General features: G+C 50.9%; 1 protein-coding gene across 1 annotated transcript in view; it reads right to left on the bottom strand.

Moving 5' to 3' along the window:
• Positions 1–14,835: 14,835 nt before the first annotated feature.
• The window catches only part of HS6ST1 (heparan sulfate 6-O-sulfotransferase 1), a 40,000-nt gene continuing 35,673 nt past the window's right edge, over positions 14,836–19,162 (bottom strand). Inside the window, exon 2 of the mRNA XM_032479243.1 lies at positions 14,836–18,050. Within this exon, the coding sequence (XP_032335134.1) occupies positions 17,342–18,050 (709 nt within the window). The 3' untranslated portion in view covers positions 14,836–17,341. The remainder of the gene's footprint in view (positions 18,051–19,162) is intronic.

The following is a 19,162-nucleotide window of genomic DNA, read 5'->3' on the forward strand; positions in this document are numbered from 1 at the left end:
TTTCCCTTAAGTGAAGTAAGTCAGACAAAGAAAGGCAAATATCATATGTTATGACTGACATGTGTAATCCAAAAAAAAAAGATACAAATTTTAGTTACAAACCAAAGATAGACTCTTGGACATAGAAAACAAAGTTGTGTATAGGTTTTAGTGTGAACAAAAATTTTCATTGCTTTGGCATAATGTGCAAGAGTGCAGTTTCTAGGTTGTTTTGTAAATACATAATTAGGCTAATACAAGAAAATCAAACTATTTTCCACACTGGCTGTACCATTTTATCATCAGAAATGTGTAAGAGATCAATGTCTTTGCTTCCTCACCAGTTTTTGGTGTTGTCACTATTTTTAATTGTAGTCATTCTAATAGATGTGTAGTGATATCTTATTGTGATCTTAATTTGTGTTTCTCTAGTGGTTAAAGATGTTGAACATCTTTTTGCTTGATTTTCCATTTATATCTCTCCTGTTCATGTTAGCTGTCCTTTTTCTAATTGGATTGTTGTTCATTTGTTTTTTGCTGTTGAATTTTGAATTATTTGTATATTCCAGATACCAGTCCTTTGTAGGATTAAGTGGTTTGCAAATGTTGTCTCTTACTCTGTAGTTTGTCTTTTCATCCTCTGAACAGTGTCTTTTATGGAGCAAAAGTTTTAATTTGATGAAATTCAATTTATCCAGTTTTTTTTTTTTTTTTTTTTGTCTAAAACCTTTACACTTAGCTCTAGGTCCTGAAGATTTGTTTCTTTCTAAAAATTTTAATAGTTTTACATTTTATATTTAAATCCATGTCCATTTAGAATTAGATTTTTTCCAAGTGTGAAATGAGGGTTGAGATTCACATTTTTGCCAATTGTTCTGGCTCAATTTGCTGAAAAAACTATCCTTCCTCTATGGCATTACTTTTTCGTCTGAAATTACTTGGGCAGATTTGTGTGTGTCTGTTTGCGAGTTCCATATTTCTGGAACAGTCTGTGCTGTTTCCCTGCTCTGTGTGTGTGTCCCTCTGTTAGTACTGCTCAGTCCAGATTGCTGCAGGCGTACAGTTTTAACATTGAGTAGGTGATTCCTCCCTCTTCGTTTTTCTTTTTCGAAATGGTGTTAGCTCATCTAGTTCTTTTAACTTTTCCCATGTCAATTTTAAAATACTCTTCTCCATAGCTACCAAAAAATCTTTCTGGCCTTTAGTTTCATTCTGTTTGGGGAGAAATTTGGGGAGAATTGACATCTTTCCTATGTGACTCTTATAATTTATGAACACGGTCTATCTCTCCATCTACTCAAAGCTTTTTTGACTTCTGTCATCAATGTTTTGTAATTTTCAGCACACAAGTTCTGTGTGTTTTGTTACATTTATAACATATTTAATTTAGTTTTTTGAAGGAATTGTAAATAGTTTTGTGTCTTTAACTCTGGTTTTCACCTGCTAGTATATAGGAATGCAATTGATTTACGAATGTTTATCTTGTACCCTGCAACCTTGCTAAACTCATTTATTACTTTAAGGATTTCTATGTAGATCACCATGTTGTCTGCAAATTAGGACACTTTTATTTCTTCCTTTCCAATATGTATGCCTTTTCTTTTCTTTCTTTCTTTATTGTGCTGGCTAGAACTTCCAGCACTATGTTGCATAAGATTTGTGAGACCAAATATCCTTGTCAAGTTCTGATTTAAGGACAAAGTATTCAGTCTTTCACTGCTAAATGTGATGCCAGCTATAGTTTTTTTTTGCAGGTACATTTTATCAAGTTGAGGATTTTTCCTTTTATTTCTAGTTTTCTGAGAGTTTTATCATGAATGAGTGTTGAATTTTATAACATTCTTTTTCTGCATTAATTGATATATGATAATGTGAGTGTTCTTTTTTATTTCGCCTATTGATAATATTGATTGATTTTCAAATATTGAACCAGCCTTGCATTCCTGGGGTAAATGTCACTTGGTGATGGTGCATAATTATTTTTAAATATTGCTCAAATCAATTTGCTAATATTTTGTTAAGGAATTTTATATGTAGGTTCATGGGAGATATTGACCAATTGTTTTCTTTTTTATCAATGGTCTTTTTCTGGTTTTGGTTTTGGAGCCTCATAAAATGAGTTGGAACATGTTCTCTTCTCTTCTTTTTTCTGGAAGAGATTGTATAGAATTCGAGTTAGTTCTTTAAATGTTTGATAAACTTCTCCAGGAAAACTATCGAAGCATGAAGTTGTCTTTTTTGGGGAAGCTTTTAAGTTATAGATTCCATTGCTTTAATAGATATAGAACTCATTCAGGTTATCTATTTCATTTTGGGTATGTTTTGATAGTTTGTGGCTCTAGGAATTGGTGCATTTCATCTATGTTGTTGAATTTACATGTTATTTTTAAAAAATATAATATTCTCTTTTTATCCTTTTAATATCTCTAGGATCTATATTGATATTGGTAACTTGTATCTTTTCTCTTTTTATTTTTATCAGTTTAACTCAAGATTTATCAATTTTATTGATCTTTTCAAAACTTGCTTTGGGTTCATTTTTCTCTATTTTTTCCCACTTTCAATTTCATTGACTTCTGCTCTTATTTCCTTCCTTCCTTTTTTTCTTGCTTTCTGTACTGGTTTCTGTGACATTCTAATAAATCTTGAAATCAAGTAGTGTACATCCTTTTTCAGAGTTATTTTGGCTTTTTAAGGTTTTTTGCATTTCCATATAAATTGTAGAATCAACTTAATGTCTACAAAAAACTTTGCTGGGATTTTGATTAGAACTGAATTCACCTTTGATCAATTTGGGGAGAACAGACATCTTAACAATACTGCATCTTCCAACCAATGAACATAGTTTCTCTCTTTATTTATTTAGGTCTTCTTTAATTTACCTCTGCAATATTTGGTAGTTTTTGGTGTGTGGGTCCGCACATCTTTTCATGTCAGTGGGGCTTGGAGGTACTGAAGAGGCAGGCCTGGAAAGCCAGGGGTGCCTCTTGAAGATGGAGGTTTCCCTCTCTGGTCCGGCCCAGTGGTGGGTGTTTAACAAGTCTGTTGCACCTGGATAGGAATAAAAACGTGGGCCAACACATAGTACATATCAGTGTGGGGTTTTATTCTACATTCTTGTTAAATTTTGAAATATGTCCTATACAAAGGAGATGTGTATAAAACACATCTGTTTGGTTTAAAGATTCAAACTAAAACAATGTATTTCACTCCAATTGAGAAGGAGAACATTACAGGTATCTTAGAAGCAACTCCTCCCCACCCAACCCCTCTCTGGTCATTGCCCCTCTTTCCCGACTAGAGGTTATCATATTTCTAACATTTGTATTAATCATTCCTTTACTTTTCTTAATAGTTCTCTCTCCTACATACATAACATATGTAATTTAAAGCAACGCATTAGATCAGACCATATAAAACTGAATATAGGCCATCCACTCCTCCAGTTAATGGCCATTTGGGTTGAATTTGGGGATTTTTGCTGTTACAAACAGCATGACCGCAAACATTCTTTGACATGGGTCCTGGCACACATGTGCTCACCTGTCTCTAGGGTACATGTATGAAGGAGCGGAATCCCGGGTGATGGGGTGGCACCTCTGTTAGGTGTCTGCCTGGATCAGATGCCAAGCTGGATTCCAAAGTGATCTCTCCATTTCACGATTCCACTGGCTGTGCAGGAAAGTTCTTTTTTCCCTAAATCTCTCCTAACACTCTGTATTGACAGAAATTTGAATTTTTGATAATCTAGTGAGTATGGAATTGCATATCATTGTTTTAATGTATGTTTTCTTGAAAATAAGGGAGGTTTGGCATCTTCTTAATTACTGGCCCTCCTGTTTCCTTTCCTAAGAAGTAGGATATTTTAGGTTTTAAGCTATTGAGCTGTGTCTTTTTCTTCTTGGTACATAGACTTATTTAAAAAAGATATATATATATATATATATATATAATGTTAAAAATAGATTTAAAAACACAAATTTCTTCTGTATAGCACCAGGAACTGTATTCAATATCTTGTAATAACCTTTAATGAAAAAGAATATGGAAATGAATATATGCATGTGTATGCATGACTGGGATATTGTGCTGTACACCAGAAATTGACACATTGTAACTGACTATATATATATACACACTTTTTTTTTCTGGATTTAAATCATTTTCAAGTATATGTACTGCAAATATTGGTGTTTTTTTTTTTTTTCCAGTTTGTTGCTTTTTTTCCCCATTTTCTTTACAGTGTCTTTTAAAGACCAGAACTTCTTAATGTAGACAATTAAAAAAATCCCATTCTTTTCCTTTTTGGTTTATGCTCTTTTTGATCTTATTTTAGAAATCTTCCTTACCCCCAAGACCTTAAAGCGTCTCCTTTGTAAGCCTTTTAACTTTCATTGGTATGCTTCCCACACTGACAGTTATGAGTCTCCAAGTCTTTTCGCTGCGCCTCCTCCGTAGTCAAGACAGCGGCTGCGTTGCGCGGGTGAATGGAGGCCAGGCAGCCACTGCCTGGATCATGATCAGTCCCACCATCACTGCATACCCCGCCCCTCTCCCCCAGGCCCCACGAGCTCTCCATGGTCGGGGCCCGGAGCGAGTGAGAAGGCGCGGCCACGCCCACCGGCAGGTGGCGCCCGAGCCACGCTCCTGCACTCCTGACCCGTCCCACGAGCGCCGTGCCGCGGCTTCTTGCTCTGCCACCTCGGGCTCTGTGTCCCTTTTTTCTGGCTTCAAAATGGGCCTGCCCTCAGGGCTTTTATGACGATTAAAGATGATCTTGGCAACAGCTGGAGCTGGAAGAGCCTGCTTCCTTCAGAGCAGCTGGTTGGCCGCAGTCCCCAGCACTCCCTATTGCTTATGCTCAGCCCTGACCTCACATTTACCCAACTCACCAGGCACCTGGAGGCGTCTGAGTTTGAGACCCCCCCTTCCAGACATTAGCTCTCTAAGATGGAGAGGAATTCGTGGCTTTATGAGTCAACCATTGCTTTAAAAATTTTTATTCTGGTGATACTTGTGTAGTTTAGAAAGTCTGAAATATGCAGAAGAACAAGAAAAACAGCTTGTGTATTCACTTAAAAAGTAAATACTGTGAATACCGCTTGCCTATTTTTTGTTGTCTTCTTTTTGTGGAGTCCGTTCTTTAAACGCCTATATAGAGTATCTACTGCGTCCCCAGCTGTGTTTCAGGCCAGGGCCCCAACCCCGGATGGCTTCCGAGACTGCACAGGCCGCAGAGGGACCCGGGGCTGGTTCTGGTACTACCGGGCCCTTTCCAGATTGTTGGATAGCAACACCATAGAAATGAGTACCGCTTCCACAAGACTCCCAGGCAAGCAAAGCTTTTTATTGAAAGAGCTAGCTTGTACACAAGAAAGAAGACGAGAAAAAAAAGTGCTAGCTCCCAGGAGAAGGGGTGAGCTGCCTTTATAACACAAAGGGAGGGTTTGTCTCCTGATCACTGGTAATTTCCAGAAACCATCAAACTTCGATCAGCAGCAGGCAGCTCCATGGGGACTACTGGGAATAGGGAGTGCTGTGAGGGGAAAGGAATGCATGAGAATTTTCTGCAGGAAAGCCCAGGAACAGATAGGGTTAAAATTTATAGTTGAGCTTCTCGTCTTATGGTGACTAGGTATACTAGTTAGTGTAACGGAGATAAAGTTTATCTTTTATTCCTTCAAGCCTAGTTTTTTGTCTCTGGAACTCAGGCCTCCAGGGCCTTTGATCTTTAACTTGCAAAGCAGGTTTTGCCCAAGGCCATTTCTGGATCCTTTTCCGAAACGACAGTACTCAGTCTTCCGGCCTCACTGGCTTCCGGGGACCGCACGGTGGACCATGCCTGGCTCGTTGCCAGAGCGAATCTGATCCTGGTTTCGCGTCAGGTGGCCAAGTATGAAGTTGCCCAGGGTACTGGCGGTCCTTCAGGGTCGGCACTGCGGTGGCCGAGGACAGTCGAGAGGCGGGTGCGCATCCCACCACTGGGGCCCCTTCCCGCCGGCTGCTTCCCGCGCCGTCCTGGGGAGCATCTGGAGACCAGCGCGCACAGTACCGGAGCAGGGGCCGCGGCGCCTGTGCTCCATGCTAGCGACAACCCCCGGGCCAGACTCCTGCCTGGGCACACCAGGCCCCGGCCCAGGACCTGTCTCTGCTTCCAGACCTTTTCCGATTCTTGCGGGCGCAGGTGGAGGGGCGAGGGGCGGGGCGCCCGGAGCCTCCGGAGGGAGGAGCAACGCATGCTCAGTTCTGGGGCCCACAGCGCCCTCTGCTGAACGCGGCGGCTGCTGGCTGTGGGTCCTGGCTGTGTCCGCAAAGGGTGACAGTGCGATCTGTTCCGTGACCATGTCTTCACAAAGGTGGGTTTTAGTACCACGTGGAAGTCACCAAAGAGCAGGCGGCGTACAATCTGACTGCAAGGATTGATTAGCTGTGCAGCGTCCAACAAACCCACATGTCCCGTTAGTAACTAATGGCAGATAGATAAAAATGAAATTAAAATGATCTCTTAAATTTTTTTATTTTTAAATTTTTAAAATAATTTTTGTTGAAGTATAGTTGATTTAAAAAGTGGTCTCTTTGTAAACTTCTGTATGTGGCTTTCAAACAGCTACTGAGTTATTAGCATATACATACTTGTTAAATGTTTAGACCTAACTCCTTAATTAATGGACCCTTTAGGTATTTCTGAGGTGCTGAGAGCTCTCTGATTTGAGAGAGTAATGGGGATCCCTAGTTTAGATCGTTCTGCCTCTGACACTTGACTCCCACCCTCAGGAGGGGTGCCCACATGTGTGTGTGGTTTGGCAGCTCCCTCTGGACAGGCAGGACACCAGAGGGGCCTGGATACGGGGTTCGAGGGCAGGGGTGGAGACCCAAGCTATCCTTGTCCCCTGGACCACTGATGGGCAGTGTCTCGTCTCTGAGAGCAAAACTCTAGAGGGCAACTGGGGTGTGATTTTTATCTACACCTAGTGGTGTTGACCAGCTAATGAAGTTTAGTTGGAGGAAAGTTGGAGAAACAATGGGACGTGGTTTTATGGGAGGCTTTGCACAGCGCTGTGGGAGCTGGAGCAGTCTGGTCCCCGAGCAGCCGAGACATCCCCACACACGGGTGGGCTTGTGTTCGCAGCAAGAAAAAGCTCAGGTCTTCCTGGGGTTGGACATCAGGCCCCCTGGAAAGCAGTCGGGCAGCAGCTGTTACAATTAAAGACACATCAGGCCCAGCAGCCACTCTGGGCAGTCGTCGTAGAAATCAAGCGTGGAGGTGAGGCCGTGTGGGATAGCGAAGGTACCACTGGTACCCTGAGGCCGTCCACAGCTGCAACGTCAGGCAGCCATGGAAGAGATGCGGTGACTGCTTGGGCGGAAGACGTCACAGGGATTTCTACGAGATGTCATTCGGTGAGAAAATCCAGATGCAGGAAAGTGTGAAGCAGGGTCCTCCTTTGTAAAGTGTACTAACCAAAACCCTCTCTTGATACACATGTGTATATGTTCATATGCATTGAAATGCATATATGTGCTTCATGATTATTACATATGAGTGTGGACAGGAGCCATGGAGAATGTATGGAATGCAAATGAGGTTATGAAGATAGTCTGTGCGGGAGGCAAGAGGTAGGTGGGAGAGGAGGCGGGTATGTGGAGCCAAGCAAAGAAAAAGAAAAAGGATTGAAATAAATGAGAACGAACCCATTCTTCTGCGTTTATATAAAGGGTTACCCACAAATATATTCACACACGTATCTGCCTGCAGACGTTTTTATGTAATTAGAGGTGTGTTTGCCAAATGAACGTGAAAGGATGGGACTATAAGCAGGCCTTTTGCAAGTGGCATAAAACATCTGTATGTCGTGCTCTTAGACTCTCTGGGTCAGGCCCTGGGGAAAGGCTCAGCTGGGCAGTTTCCTCTTGGTGTCAGAGGTCAGCTGGGGCCTCGGTCACCTGAAGGCTCACTGGGCTGGCGGAGCCTCATTCCAAGGCGGTGCATGCAGGTGGCTGCAGTGCGCCGCTGGCTTTTGGCTGGGGGCTTGGTCTTCCCCCGTGGGCCTCTCCATGGGGCTACTTGAGTATCTTCCTGGTGGTCCCAGATGAACGACTGTAGCAGGAAAGCAGCCAGAGACAGTCATGGACCAATGTGTGTGATTTAAGTAACAGGCTGTGGGCCCAATGTGGCTTGTGGGCCATAGTTTGCCGTCTGGTGACATGTGGCCTTGTCTGCTGTGCTTAATACTTTGGCTTTTCCCCTGAGAGACACAAAGAACTGCTGAGGGGCTGGAGCAGAGACCTGGCGTGGCTCAGTTTTGACAGGGCTGCTCCAGCCGTGGTGTGGGGGACACACAGAGGGTCCAGAGGGAAGCCAGCAGCCCCAAGAAGAGGCTGTTGCCATGATCAAGCGGACCAGGTGGTGGTGATGGGGGTGAGAAGGGATATGAGATGTGCTGTGAGGATGCACACGGGTGGCTTGATTGACGAACCCACCTGCTCAGAAAGTAACATAAGTCAAGACACCTCGTTCGCACGTGGCCCCAGGTGGCCACCCTGAGCTGGGGGCTGGTGGCCGACAAGCACAGTGGGGAGGTCAAGGTGGCCCCTCTGGAGGGTGACAGGGCAGCTGTGGCTGGAGAGGCAGTGGGTGCCTCCCTCAGGAGTGGAGGCCAGCTCTACCCAAGACTTGGGCCGAGTCTATGTGCGGGGAGGGCCCGGGGCCAGGGGGCCTGAGCACTGAGCCTGGGGCTCCCAGGAGGCTGTCTGCACTGCAGTTGAGTGTGTGGATATGCAGAGGGTGCAGGAAGCGGGGTGGCCTCGTGTGCGGGGACCGTGGCCCTGCGAGCATAGTGGCCAGGCTGTCTAGCTCAGACGGGCCACAGCTGGCTGATCCCTGACCCTTGGGCCCTGTTCTGTGAAAAGAAATATGCAAACACATGACTAAAAATGAAGTTGTGTGGTTTTCGATGCAAGCTCATGATTCATGGTTGCTCAGCGTTCTGTTTAAATAAAACTGCAGACCCAGCATTTTTTGCCCAACTCTATTTAAAATAGATAAAAAATATAAAACAAGATCTTGCTGTACAGCACAGGGAACTATATTCAATACTTTGTAATAACCTATAAAAAAGAATCTGAAAAGGAATATATACATGCATAACTGAATCACTGTGGTGTACAACTGAAACTAACACAACATTGCAAACCAACTATACTTCAATAAAAAAAAAAAAAAAAAAAAAGAATAACCATGTCCAAAGGCAGCTTGCTCAAAATGCAATTCTTCTAGATAGGAAGGCCCCACTTCTGGGAATACGTAGTAGACACACTTTTCCCCATTCCTCCTGCTAAGTAGAACTAAAAACCCTGGATGTTTTATATACAGTGAGAGACAGAGAGAGACAGAGGTAGAGATAGCATATTTTATAGACATGTATACAGAGAGAGGTAAGTTAGCGTTCTCTCTCTATATCTATATAGACTACAATGTATATTATCTATAGCATATTCTTTCTTTCTATCTATCTATCTATCTATCTATCTATCTATCTATCTATCTATCTATCTATCTATTATCTATATCTATCTTGGCTCTAAAAGATAGAGAAAAGAAGACAGGCCAGCTTGGGCCTTTGAGACCCAAGGACTGACATGGCAGTAAGTTCCTGAGTTTTCTTTGGCCTCACGTATCCCAGAATCAGAGCAGAAGCAGCCACCAACCCAGAAATGCCAATGGGTGTAGGTGGAAAAGTCAGGCGTCATTGTGAGGGGCTGTGAAGTGTAGGTTAGACCCTGGCTGGCTATGTGCCCACTGATACGTGGAGGATGGGGGCTCTATTGCTGAGGCAGGCAGGGAGGACAAACATCAAGGGACAGCCAGCAGGCTCTGCAGCGATGCCCAAGGTTGGAATCCTTTGACGTGGACAAGTCACTTCCGGCGTGGAGTCCAGGCCACGTCCCGTGCAGTACCTCTCAGCATGCAGTGGCAGCGCACGGGCGGACTGAGCTTTAGATGTCTTTCCTTTTCATCTTCTTTTTCATTATAGGCCATTATGAGGTATTGAATATAGTTCCCTGTGCTGTACAGCAGGACCTTGCTGTTTATTTTATATATAGTAGTCAGTATCTGCAAATCTCGATCTTCTGGTTTATCCCTTCCCACCCCTTTCCCCTCTGGTAACCATAAGTTTGTCTTCTATGTCTGTGATTTTGGCTCTGTTTTGTAAATAAGTTCATTTGTTTCCTTTTTTTTCATATATAAGTGATATTATATTCCAGATATAAGTGATATTATATGATATCTGTCTTTCTGGCTTCACTTAATATGACGATCTTCAGGTCTATATGTGTAACTGAGTCACTATGCTGCACCCCAGAAAGTAACACAACATTGTAAATCAGCTGTACGTCAATAACAAACAGAACAAGAAAAACATCTTTCCTAAAGAACGTGTGGGTCACATGAGGCGGCCTCTGCCGTCCTGGGAGCCCTCTGGCCGGGGCCCCTTCGAGCACCCTGTGTGAGAGGCTCTCCCCGGAGATGGCCCTGTGAGCTGTTAAACTGATGTGTTCACGCCTCCCCCACAATATTGTCTGGAGCTCCCGGGCCCCAAATCCGGGCCTCCTGGCTCCTGGGGAAGGGCAGGCGTGGGGCAGAACAAAGCAGCCCGCAGAGCCCCAGCCCCGAGGCTCCAGGCTGGCTCCCTGGAGTCTGGGAGAGGCTGTGTCTTGAATGCTTGGCTTTTTGTTTGAGAGAGAAAAGTGTTTCCCGCAGTCCTAGGCTTCCTTTCACAGAGGAATCCCCGGGTTCTGAGGTGCCACAGGGTGGGCAGGACGATGGGGGTGGGGTGGGCGAGGACAGGCCCAGGATGGGGCATGAGGGGGACTCCGGGCAGAGATGGAGGGGAAGGCACCAGGGACCAGTGCGCCTTTGCCAGGACCAGGCTGGGCTGCAGTGGGGATGAGGACCAGGGGCAGCCTATTCAGGGCCTCGGGGCTGTGTGTCCAAAGGACGGTCAACTGCAGTGGAGTGGAGGTGTCGCCGAGGCATTCAGCAGGCCTCCTGTGGCTGGTGGGCTGGGGGCATCTGTCTCGGGGGTGGTTAAGAATCCCATGCCTGCCGGTGGCAGGGGTGTCATCATGGCAGGAGAAGGGGCTGGAGCAGGGCCAGCCCCCAGGAGAGATCTCTTTGCCTCTCCCAAACCGAGGATGACCCGAGTTCCTGGACACCATGTGGAGGAGTTGGTGAGGACAGAGGCTGGTGGTCCTGGCCGGGGCCCTGATGGCCTTCTTGACAAAGTAGCAGGGGACAGCATTCATGAACACCCTGCCACCCATCACTGGGGAATAGGAGTGTCCCCTGTGCCCAGGTGTCTGCCACCCAGAGGGGAGAGGAAGCAGAGGAGGCCGGGGGACCCCTAGCACACTGGTTCTCACCAGGAGACATGGTTAACTGGAACACACAAATGCAAAAAATTAAATCACACTTCAGAGAGAACGGAAATTTAAAGTCAGGATGTGAGCAATTTCTTTCAAAGGACATGTTTTAGGGGTGAGTCTGGGCAGTGCTGCGTATTCACGCCTCTCCTTTGGGCCTGCCGGAAACTCAGGTCCCACCGGAGAAGCCTCAGGACGGGGAGGGCTGGGCTGGGAGCGCAGGGAAGGGAGAGGCCCAGCAGGCCAGGGGGTCTTTGGCAGAGAGAGAAGGCAAGTGGGTTACCCACCCGACTCCTAGGGCAGGAAACCAGATGGCGCTGATTGGGTGGGGGTGGGTGGGGATGGGTGGGGCTGGTGGGGGGTAGGGACCTGGAAAATCAGTTCATCAGGGTCCTGTGAGGGAAAGGGAGGATTAAAGGGACAGTTGGTAGGTGGGTCCAGAGGTGGTGGCCTGTGTGGCCTTGCTCTGTGGGGGAGACTGAGTTGGTCATGGGGAGGATCAGGGCTCTGCTTTTAACCAGCCCCCCTTCCCAGTGACTGGTCTATGATCAGGGTTGGAGACAAGGTGGTGTGGCTTGGAGTGGCCGGCATGGCCCACCTGGGCCCGGCTCCATCTCTGGAACCAGGTGAGCCCTTAACAGCAGACTTCCCATCTCACGGAGAAGTGCCGACGCAGGACAGTGGGCCGGTCAGAATCCAAGCCCTGACCTGACAACGGGCTGTGCCCACTGGGGGATTGGAGGGGAGCCTAGACCAAGCCCCCACGAATGCCTGGGGCGAAGCCCCCCATGTCAGGCTCTGGCAAGGGGGTGGGTGCCTGTCCCTGTCCGCGAGGGCAGGAGCTGGGGTGGGGCCCGGTCATTTGGGGTGCTCCTCCCCAAGACCTCTGGGTCTTGGAGGGGACCTTGGGCTCTGGTCCTCTCAGGGTTGGTGATGGCCCCTCGAGAAGCCCACGTGCCCTGGGCCGGAAGCATGCCCCTCTAGGTGCCTTGGCAAAGGGCGCTTGCCCTGCCCCGGATGGGGAGTCAGGCCTGCTTTCCCCAGGAGGAGCCTGGCAGGCGTGGAGGTCCAGGGCTGAGGATTCAGGGGAAGCAGAGGGAGCAGCCGCCCCAGGAGGTGGCAGCCATTGGAGTTGTCGGGAGTGAGGAGGAAACAGCAAGGGACTCGGGGGTGGGGAGGCTGGTGGGAGGGGGCCCGAGGGGCAGGGGGACAGGAGGGGTGGACGGTGACAGGTTAGGCAAGCATAGGGAGGGGGGCGAAGGACAGGGCTGGGACCGGGTCTCAGGAAGACCTAGAAGTGACCTTTATGAAACTAATGCATTGAATATCAACTATACTTTAATTTAAAAAAATTTAAGAATATTTTAAAAAGTGAAAAAGAAGGGAAATAAAAAGAAGTGACTTTCAACTTTAAACAGTGGGAAGATGGGCAGCCTCTCTTGCTCCCTCCCCTTCGGAGACGGCCCGCACCCTGTCTGTGGAATGTGTGCCTACTTTTACTCTAACCTGAGCTCCCAACCCCCACGCCTCGTGGCCTGTCTCGTGACTTTTGAAACACTCTATGCAGTATGTCGCTCTCTAAATAAATCTACATTCACTAAAAAAAAAAAAAAAAAAAAAATAGGGGGATGATGAAAGCTCTTATCTTTGTGGGGAGGTGTTTTCAGGGCTAACTCGGCTTTTGTCTGCTCACATGGGCCCTGCAGGGCTTTCCCCCTGGGTTCACCGAGGGAGGAGCAGGCGGAGGCTGCACACTGGATGTCCAGGACAGGCTGTGACTTGGCCTACATGGGGTCTCCTCTCACTGCACCCCCCTGCGGGACTCTGCCTCGATGTCAGAGGGCCCTGCCTCGCGGACTCTGATGGTCAAGAACACGCTAGGTGTTTGGATCTTAAGGGGCAGCTGTGACCACCACCCACCCTGCCTCCCCCACGGACGAGAGAAAGCGCTGGTGAGCAGAACGGGCCGCCTCTGCCCCAGGCACAGCCATGGTCCTAACTGACCACCATCCCCTGGGTTTCGGTCCTTCCTCCTCTGCAGGCGGGGGTGGGTGGGGGGTGGGGAGTGAGCCCCGGCCCCCTTGCCCAGGACTGAAATAGTGCAGATCTTTGGATGTGCTCTGGCCCCATCAGCCCCACTGCCCTAAGCTTGGCTGCATCTACGTCTATCTCCTGCATCTACGTCTATCTCCCGCACCCACAAGGCAGGAGTGTCCCCCTGACACAGACTGGGACGGGGAGGAAAAGACGCCCCCAGGCCTGGGGGTCTGGAGCCTGGCATGGACAGCGCCCGCCAGGAGGAAAAGACGCCCCCAGGCCTGGGGGTCTGGGGCCTGGCATGGACAGCGCCCGCCAGGAGCAGGGTGGATCTGGTCCACCAGGGCCCTGGCCCTCACAGCTGGCCCAACCTCTGAGCACAACAGATCCATCTCCACGGAGAAAGAGCAGTGAGCCCCGTGATCACATCAGGACTCAGAAATCGAGCAAGGGTCTTCCTCCCGACCCATGGGACAGAGAATGAAACTCCACGAGCAGCCAGGGGACCAACTCACCTGTGCAGCATTTGTGCCCAAAACGTTTAACTGAATCCGGTCATGAGAAAGCGGACACATGCAGACCTTTAAGGGACAACTAGCTGATGTTCAAATGTCAATGCTAAGAAAGATGCAGGAAGAGAGAGGGTGCCTCTGCCCAGTGGAAGGACATGGGACAGGCGTGACAGCTGAGCCCTGTGTGGGTCACAGTAGTGTTCGGCAGACATCGTGGGGACAGCTGGAAAACCTGGAGGTGGACTGGACATCAGCTAGTATTTTTGTATTTAAGTTATATTTCAGGGATATGATAATGGTGTATTTTGGGGGCAGAATGTTATCCTTAGGAGGTACACGCTGAACTGTTTAGAAGTATTCTGGGGACTGCAACTTATCTTCAAATGTTTCCAAAAAACGTGTGCGTGTCCCCGTGTGTATGACGTGTGCATGTGTGGGATGTGTGTGTACAGAGACAGAAAGCCAGTGAAGCGCAGGATAACAAAATGAGACTCACTGTGAATCCTGGTAAATCTAGGCTAGGGGTTTGCGGGTGTCCGTGAACTAGTCTCTCAACTTGTCATTCACAATCTTTCAAAATTAAGAGTTGAGCGGCAGAGGGTCACTTAGAAAGAGAGCGCCTGACTTTTCAATGAAAGATGGTTAATACATGATGAATGATTAAGAGGCGATTCCCTGCGGTGCTGATGGTCAGATCTCACTTTCACAAAGCATCAGTGACACCCTGTGCGCCCTCGTCTCTCACTGCGCTGCCTGTCCCCGAGGGCCACCCGTCTGCTCCAGTGTTGACTGCCGTATCTCAGATGCTCACTGGGAAAAATCGAACTGGGACGGCGCCACCCTGGGCAGGCTGCTGTGTGGGCACAGACCACGCACACCAGTGCTCCTTTTCAGGGTTTATTTCATCTGCTAACATTCCTTCTTGACCTAGACAAAAACAATTAAGTGATTATGACTTGGTTTTTCCATCATTGACTCGTTTTTGAGTAACCAAAGGTTTCTTCTCAACACTTTTTTTTTTAATAAGAAGCTATAAATAAATAAAGCTTTAAATGCTCCTGGGTTCAAGTTAAACCCTTCCAGTTCCCAAAAAGTTCACAGACTCGTTGCTCGGACAGTTCTGCCGGCCCCGGGTCCTCCTCCGGGAGAGGATGGTGCAGGATGGCGCATGTGGGGGGCTGTTCCCTCACTTTGTGTTTACTTCTGTCCCTCAGCTTTGGGAAGAGCCCATCGTAGGGGGTTACCCCTTCCCTGGAGCCCCAGCCTGCGGCCTAGAAGATGCTGCGGGCACAAGGAGCCTTCCCCGCAAAGCAGGCAGCCTGGGCGGGCAGTGCTGGACGGGAGACCCCAGCAGCTGAGGGGCACGGTCCCTGGCACCAAGGTGGACCCGGGTGCTGGCAGAGCCGGGACCTCCTTCCAGGGGCAGCAGAGAAACCGTGAGGCCATGTATCCGTGTGACTTGGGACAACGGGCCATAAGTTAAACATTCCATTATGTACAGAACAGATCGTGCGCTCAGGCCTGCACACGCAGGAGCCCACCCTGACGAGGGTTGCAGGAGCCAGGCCACCAGACGGGTGCCCAGGGGCTCAGGCAGGACAGGGCTGAGCCTTCTGCCTGACAGGGGGCCACAGCAAGACCCCAAGGGCTCTCCTGAGCACGGCCCACCCCCAAGTACCAGAGCAGACCCCCATGCTGACCTTTGCATTCCTCTACAAGAGCCACTGAATCGCCTGAGCGCTCACCTCCTCAGCATAACGTCCCCTCCGGAGGCGGTCCTGGGCTGGGCTGGCATGGGGCCCACCCCAGCCGGCTGACCACTTGCCCTTGGACTGCAAGATGACGTGGCCAGGGTAGGAAGCTGAAAGGGGGCCCTTATGCCAGACCAGCAAGGACTCAAGCCGCTGCTTTCCGGGTAGCCCCTCACTGGACCACACCTGAGCGCATCCTGCGCTGTGCAAGGTTCTATGCTCCCACCTCTTCGCTCCATAGGCGAGCACCTGGGGTGGGGAACCCGGGCAGGATCTGCCCTCCTTGAGTCAGGCGGCAGCCTGGGGGCACACAGGCTCCTCCTGGAGAGACAGGGTGCCCGTCCCCCTCGGGTGGGGCTCACATTCAGCCCCCAAAGCTCGGGTCTCATGCGGGGAGGGCACGTCCGGAAGAAGTGCTGGCCTGACCTCTTTGAGCACATGGGGGATGGGTGTGGGGAGAGTTCTACAATCAACTGAACATGGCTTCTCCAATCTGCAGGGCTGCTGGGAACAGGCCCGAGCAGCTGGCAGGGGCGGGGGTGCAGGGAAACATGGGGAAGCCCGGGGTGCTGGGCTGTGCATCTGGATACTAGGGAGCCACCCAGAGCTGTTTTTTCCAACCCAAGCTGAGAATCTGGAAGCCCGAGTACTCTTTCCTGGCCGTCATGAGCCACCATGGCCCCAAAATATGGCTCATGGGCAGTGGCTATGGTCTGCAGTGTTCCTGCCAATGCATGCTTGATGGAACTTCACTCATGGAGTCGTGGGGCTGTGGCCAGTCCACTAACAAGGCCCAGAGGGTCAGAAAGGAGGCTGGGGCAGGGAGAGCTCCAGGTTTCCACCCCTCTCCCTGTCTGAGCTGGTCTGGCTGGGTGGTTACCCCAAAGGTCAGCTGGGGGGACTGCTTGGACACAGGCAGCTGCATCCTCACCATGGACTTCCCACTGTGGGATGCTCTCTGCCCGTGGAAGTGCAGTTTGGGGCCTGTCTCCCCATATTCCCTCAGTCTGTAGACTGTGGAAAATGGGGGGGGCACACCAGGGGATGTGCTTTGATCTCCCGACCCAAAGCATGAAGCCGGACTGTGGTTTTTGACCTTGGGCCAGAGAGGAAAGTGGGCTTTCCAGGGGCTGGACTAGTTTTCTTGGCTTCAGAAGGGGTGGGCGAGCTGGGAGTTCCATTCAGGCTGCCTGTGTCCCCAGGGAGGGGGCTGCACGCAGGCACTGGGGCCAGGGGGTCCCCAGAGGCTGAGAGGCTTTGGGTGGCCTGAGCCTGGGGAGAGCGCGGGCAGAATCACGCTCCTGGCCTGGCGGGTCTGCTCTCCACTGAGCTGGCCTTTCCTCATCTTCAAACCTGCGGCTGTCGTGATAGTGAGGTGGGGGCTGGGAGGGCGGGGACATATCTGCCCCCAACCCGGGCAGGCCATCCCGCAAGCACGCATCCCTCGGACCCAGGAGGCTCCCGGGCTGACTTCTCAGACCCCGGCCTGGGAGGGCAGGAGGAGCCCACCCCCGCAACTCCCCCGACTTGGCTCAGATGAGCGGATGAGGGCTCTCTTTCTGGAGTTCTGGGGGCCGCATGTGTCAGCCTGTCCGTCCGTCCTGTCCCGGGCCCCCCACCCCGCCCTGCCGGCTGCCACTACCACTTCTCGATGATGTGGCTCATGTAGTCCTCGGTGGGCACGCGGCCCGGCTCCTCGACGTCCCCCCTTGGCGGCGCCTCCTTGGCCCGGTGCAGCAGGCGCTCCTCGCGGCTCCGGAGGCGCTGCTGCCGGCGCTCCAGCTGCCGCTTGTACTGGTAGCGCTGCTGGAAGAGGTCCCGCGCGTAGTCGTAGAGCTGCATGTCCAGGTCGTTGAGCTCCTCGATGCGCCGGATGGTGTCCTCGCCCACCTCCACGCCGCCCGCCCGCGTACTGTTGTACTGCATGAAGGGCCGGATGAACTTGAGGTTGAACGTCCGCTCGAACAGGTACTGCGTCTTGCGCTGGAACTCGGTCAGGCCGAAGAAGGCCATGCCGCGCAGGTTCTTCTTGGCGCTGTCCAGCAGCAGCTGTGCCCGCTTGCCCTCGGGGATGAAGGACAGGTTGTAGCAGCCCACCAGGCTCAGGTCGGCCAGCATGCGCACCTGGCGGTTGTTGGCCAGGTTGTAGGGGCAGTCCATGAACTCCTGCAGCGTGCAGCCCGACCAGTCCGTGCCCTCGTAGCAGGGCGGCAGCTCCTCCGGCGTCGGCGTGCGCCCGTCACACATGTGCAGCGACGTCTTCCAAGTGGCCCCCCGCTGCACATGCCGCCACTCGCTCAGGTAGCGGGACACGGGGTCGCGCAGCAGCGTGATGTAGTAGAATTTCCTGCAACGAGACGGGAAGGGGGTGAGGCCAGGGCACCAGGCGTGGGACACGCAGGAGCCGTTTCTGGGCAAAGGAGGGAGGAGGCTGCAGCCCGGAGTCTGAACACCGAACCTGGGCCCAGGGTCTCCTCCAGGGCCTTCTCTTGAGCCCCAGGCCTGCCCTCCTGCCCGCTTTTTCCTTGGGAGGGACAACCTGACTTTGCCCTGCAGCTGGATGGAGGAGGGTGGCCCCAGGGCCCACGCCACCTGCAACCAGCAGTTTACAGAGCTGTGCACAGTGGCCGGCTTGGTGCCACCCAGTCCCAGGCTGAAGACTGCACAGCAGGCCTGGTCAGGGCCTCCCACCAGGTTCACTCCACCCCAGCTTCTGCAGAGGTCCTGTGGCGGTGGGGCACCAGACCACCCAGCCCAGGAGCCCCGGGTGAGCCATAACTCGTAATTTATACCACCTCCCAGGAACTATTCCCAAGACGCCACCTCCCTGCACTGTAAGGAAGGGGCATCTGGACCATGGGAGACTAGACTCAGGGAAGGCTCCGCCCCTTCTCCCCCATCCTCTGGGTGACAGGCCCCTAGGATGATTCGTGCAGTAATGATTGGCCCTGGTGCTGGGTGTTCCCCTCACAAGCCTGGGACATGTGTGGGTCACCCCAGCAGGGTTTGCAGCCCTCCTCAGAGGCCCTCTCCAGGGCTGGCAAAGTGGCTGCCGGTACAGCGTGGGGCAGGTCTCAGGCCAAGGAGAACTGCTGGGGTGGGCAGTCTAGAATGTTCTCAAAAGCTGGGCCCCACACACTACTCCAGAGGGACCCTCCCCAGACCTACCCAGATGGCAACATAGAAGCTGCACCCACACTTCCCCTTTCTTACTGAGGCCCAATAAGAGCGCCCCCCTCCCCACTACCCTGAGGCACAAGACACCCGGCAGGGTCTGCTGGCCGTGCCCTGATTTGACCACATTTCTGGGGTGGGAGGGCCTGAGGTATGGGCATGTTAACCAGCAAGGGCAAAGGTGGCGGGGTACCACTGGAGGTCACCCCAGCTTCAGGAGCCACATCCAGAAACCACGGGAATGGCAGACTGGGGAGAGGGCTGGGGAGGGAGTCAGCAGGGAGC

Source organism: Camelus ferus, chromosome 5, assembly GCF_009834535.1.
Source record: "Camelus ferus isolate YT-003-E chromosome 5, BCGSAC_Cfer_1.0, whole genome shotgun sequence".
NCBI lineage: Eukaryota > Metazoa > Chordata > Mammalia > Artiodactyla > Camelidae > Camelus > Camelus ferus.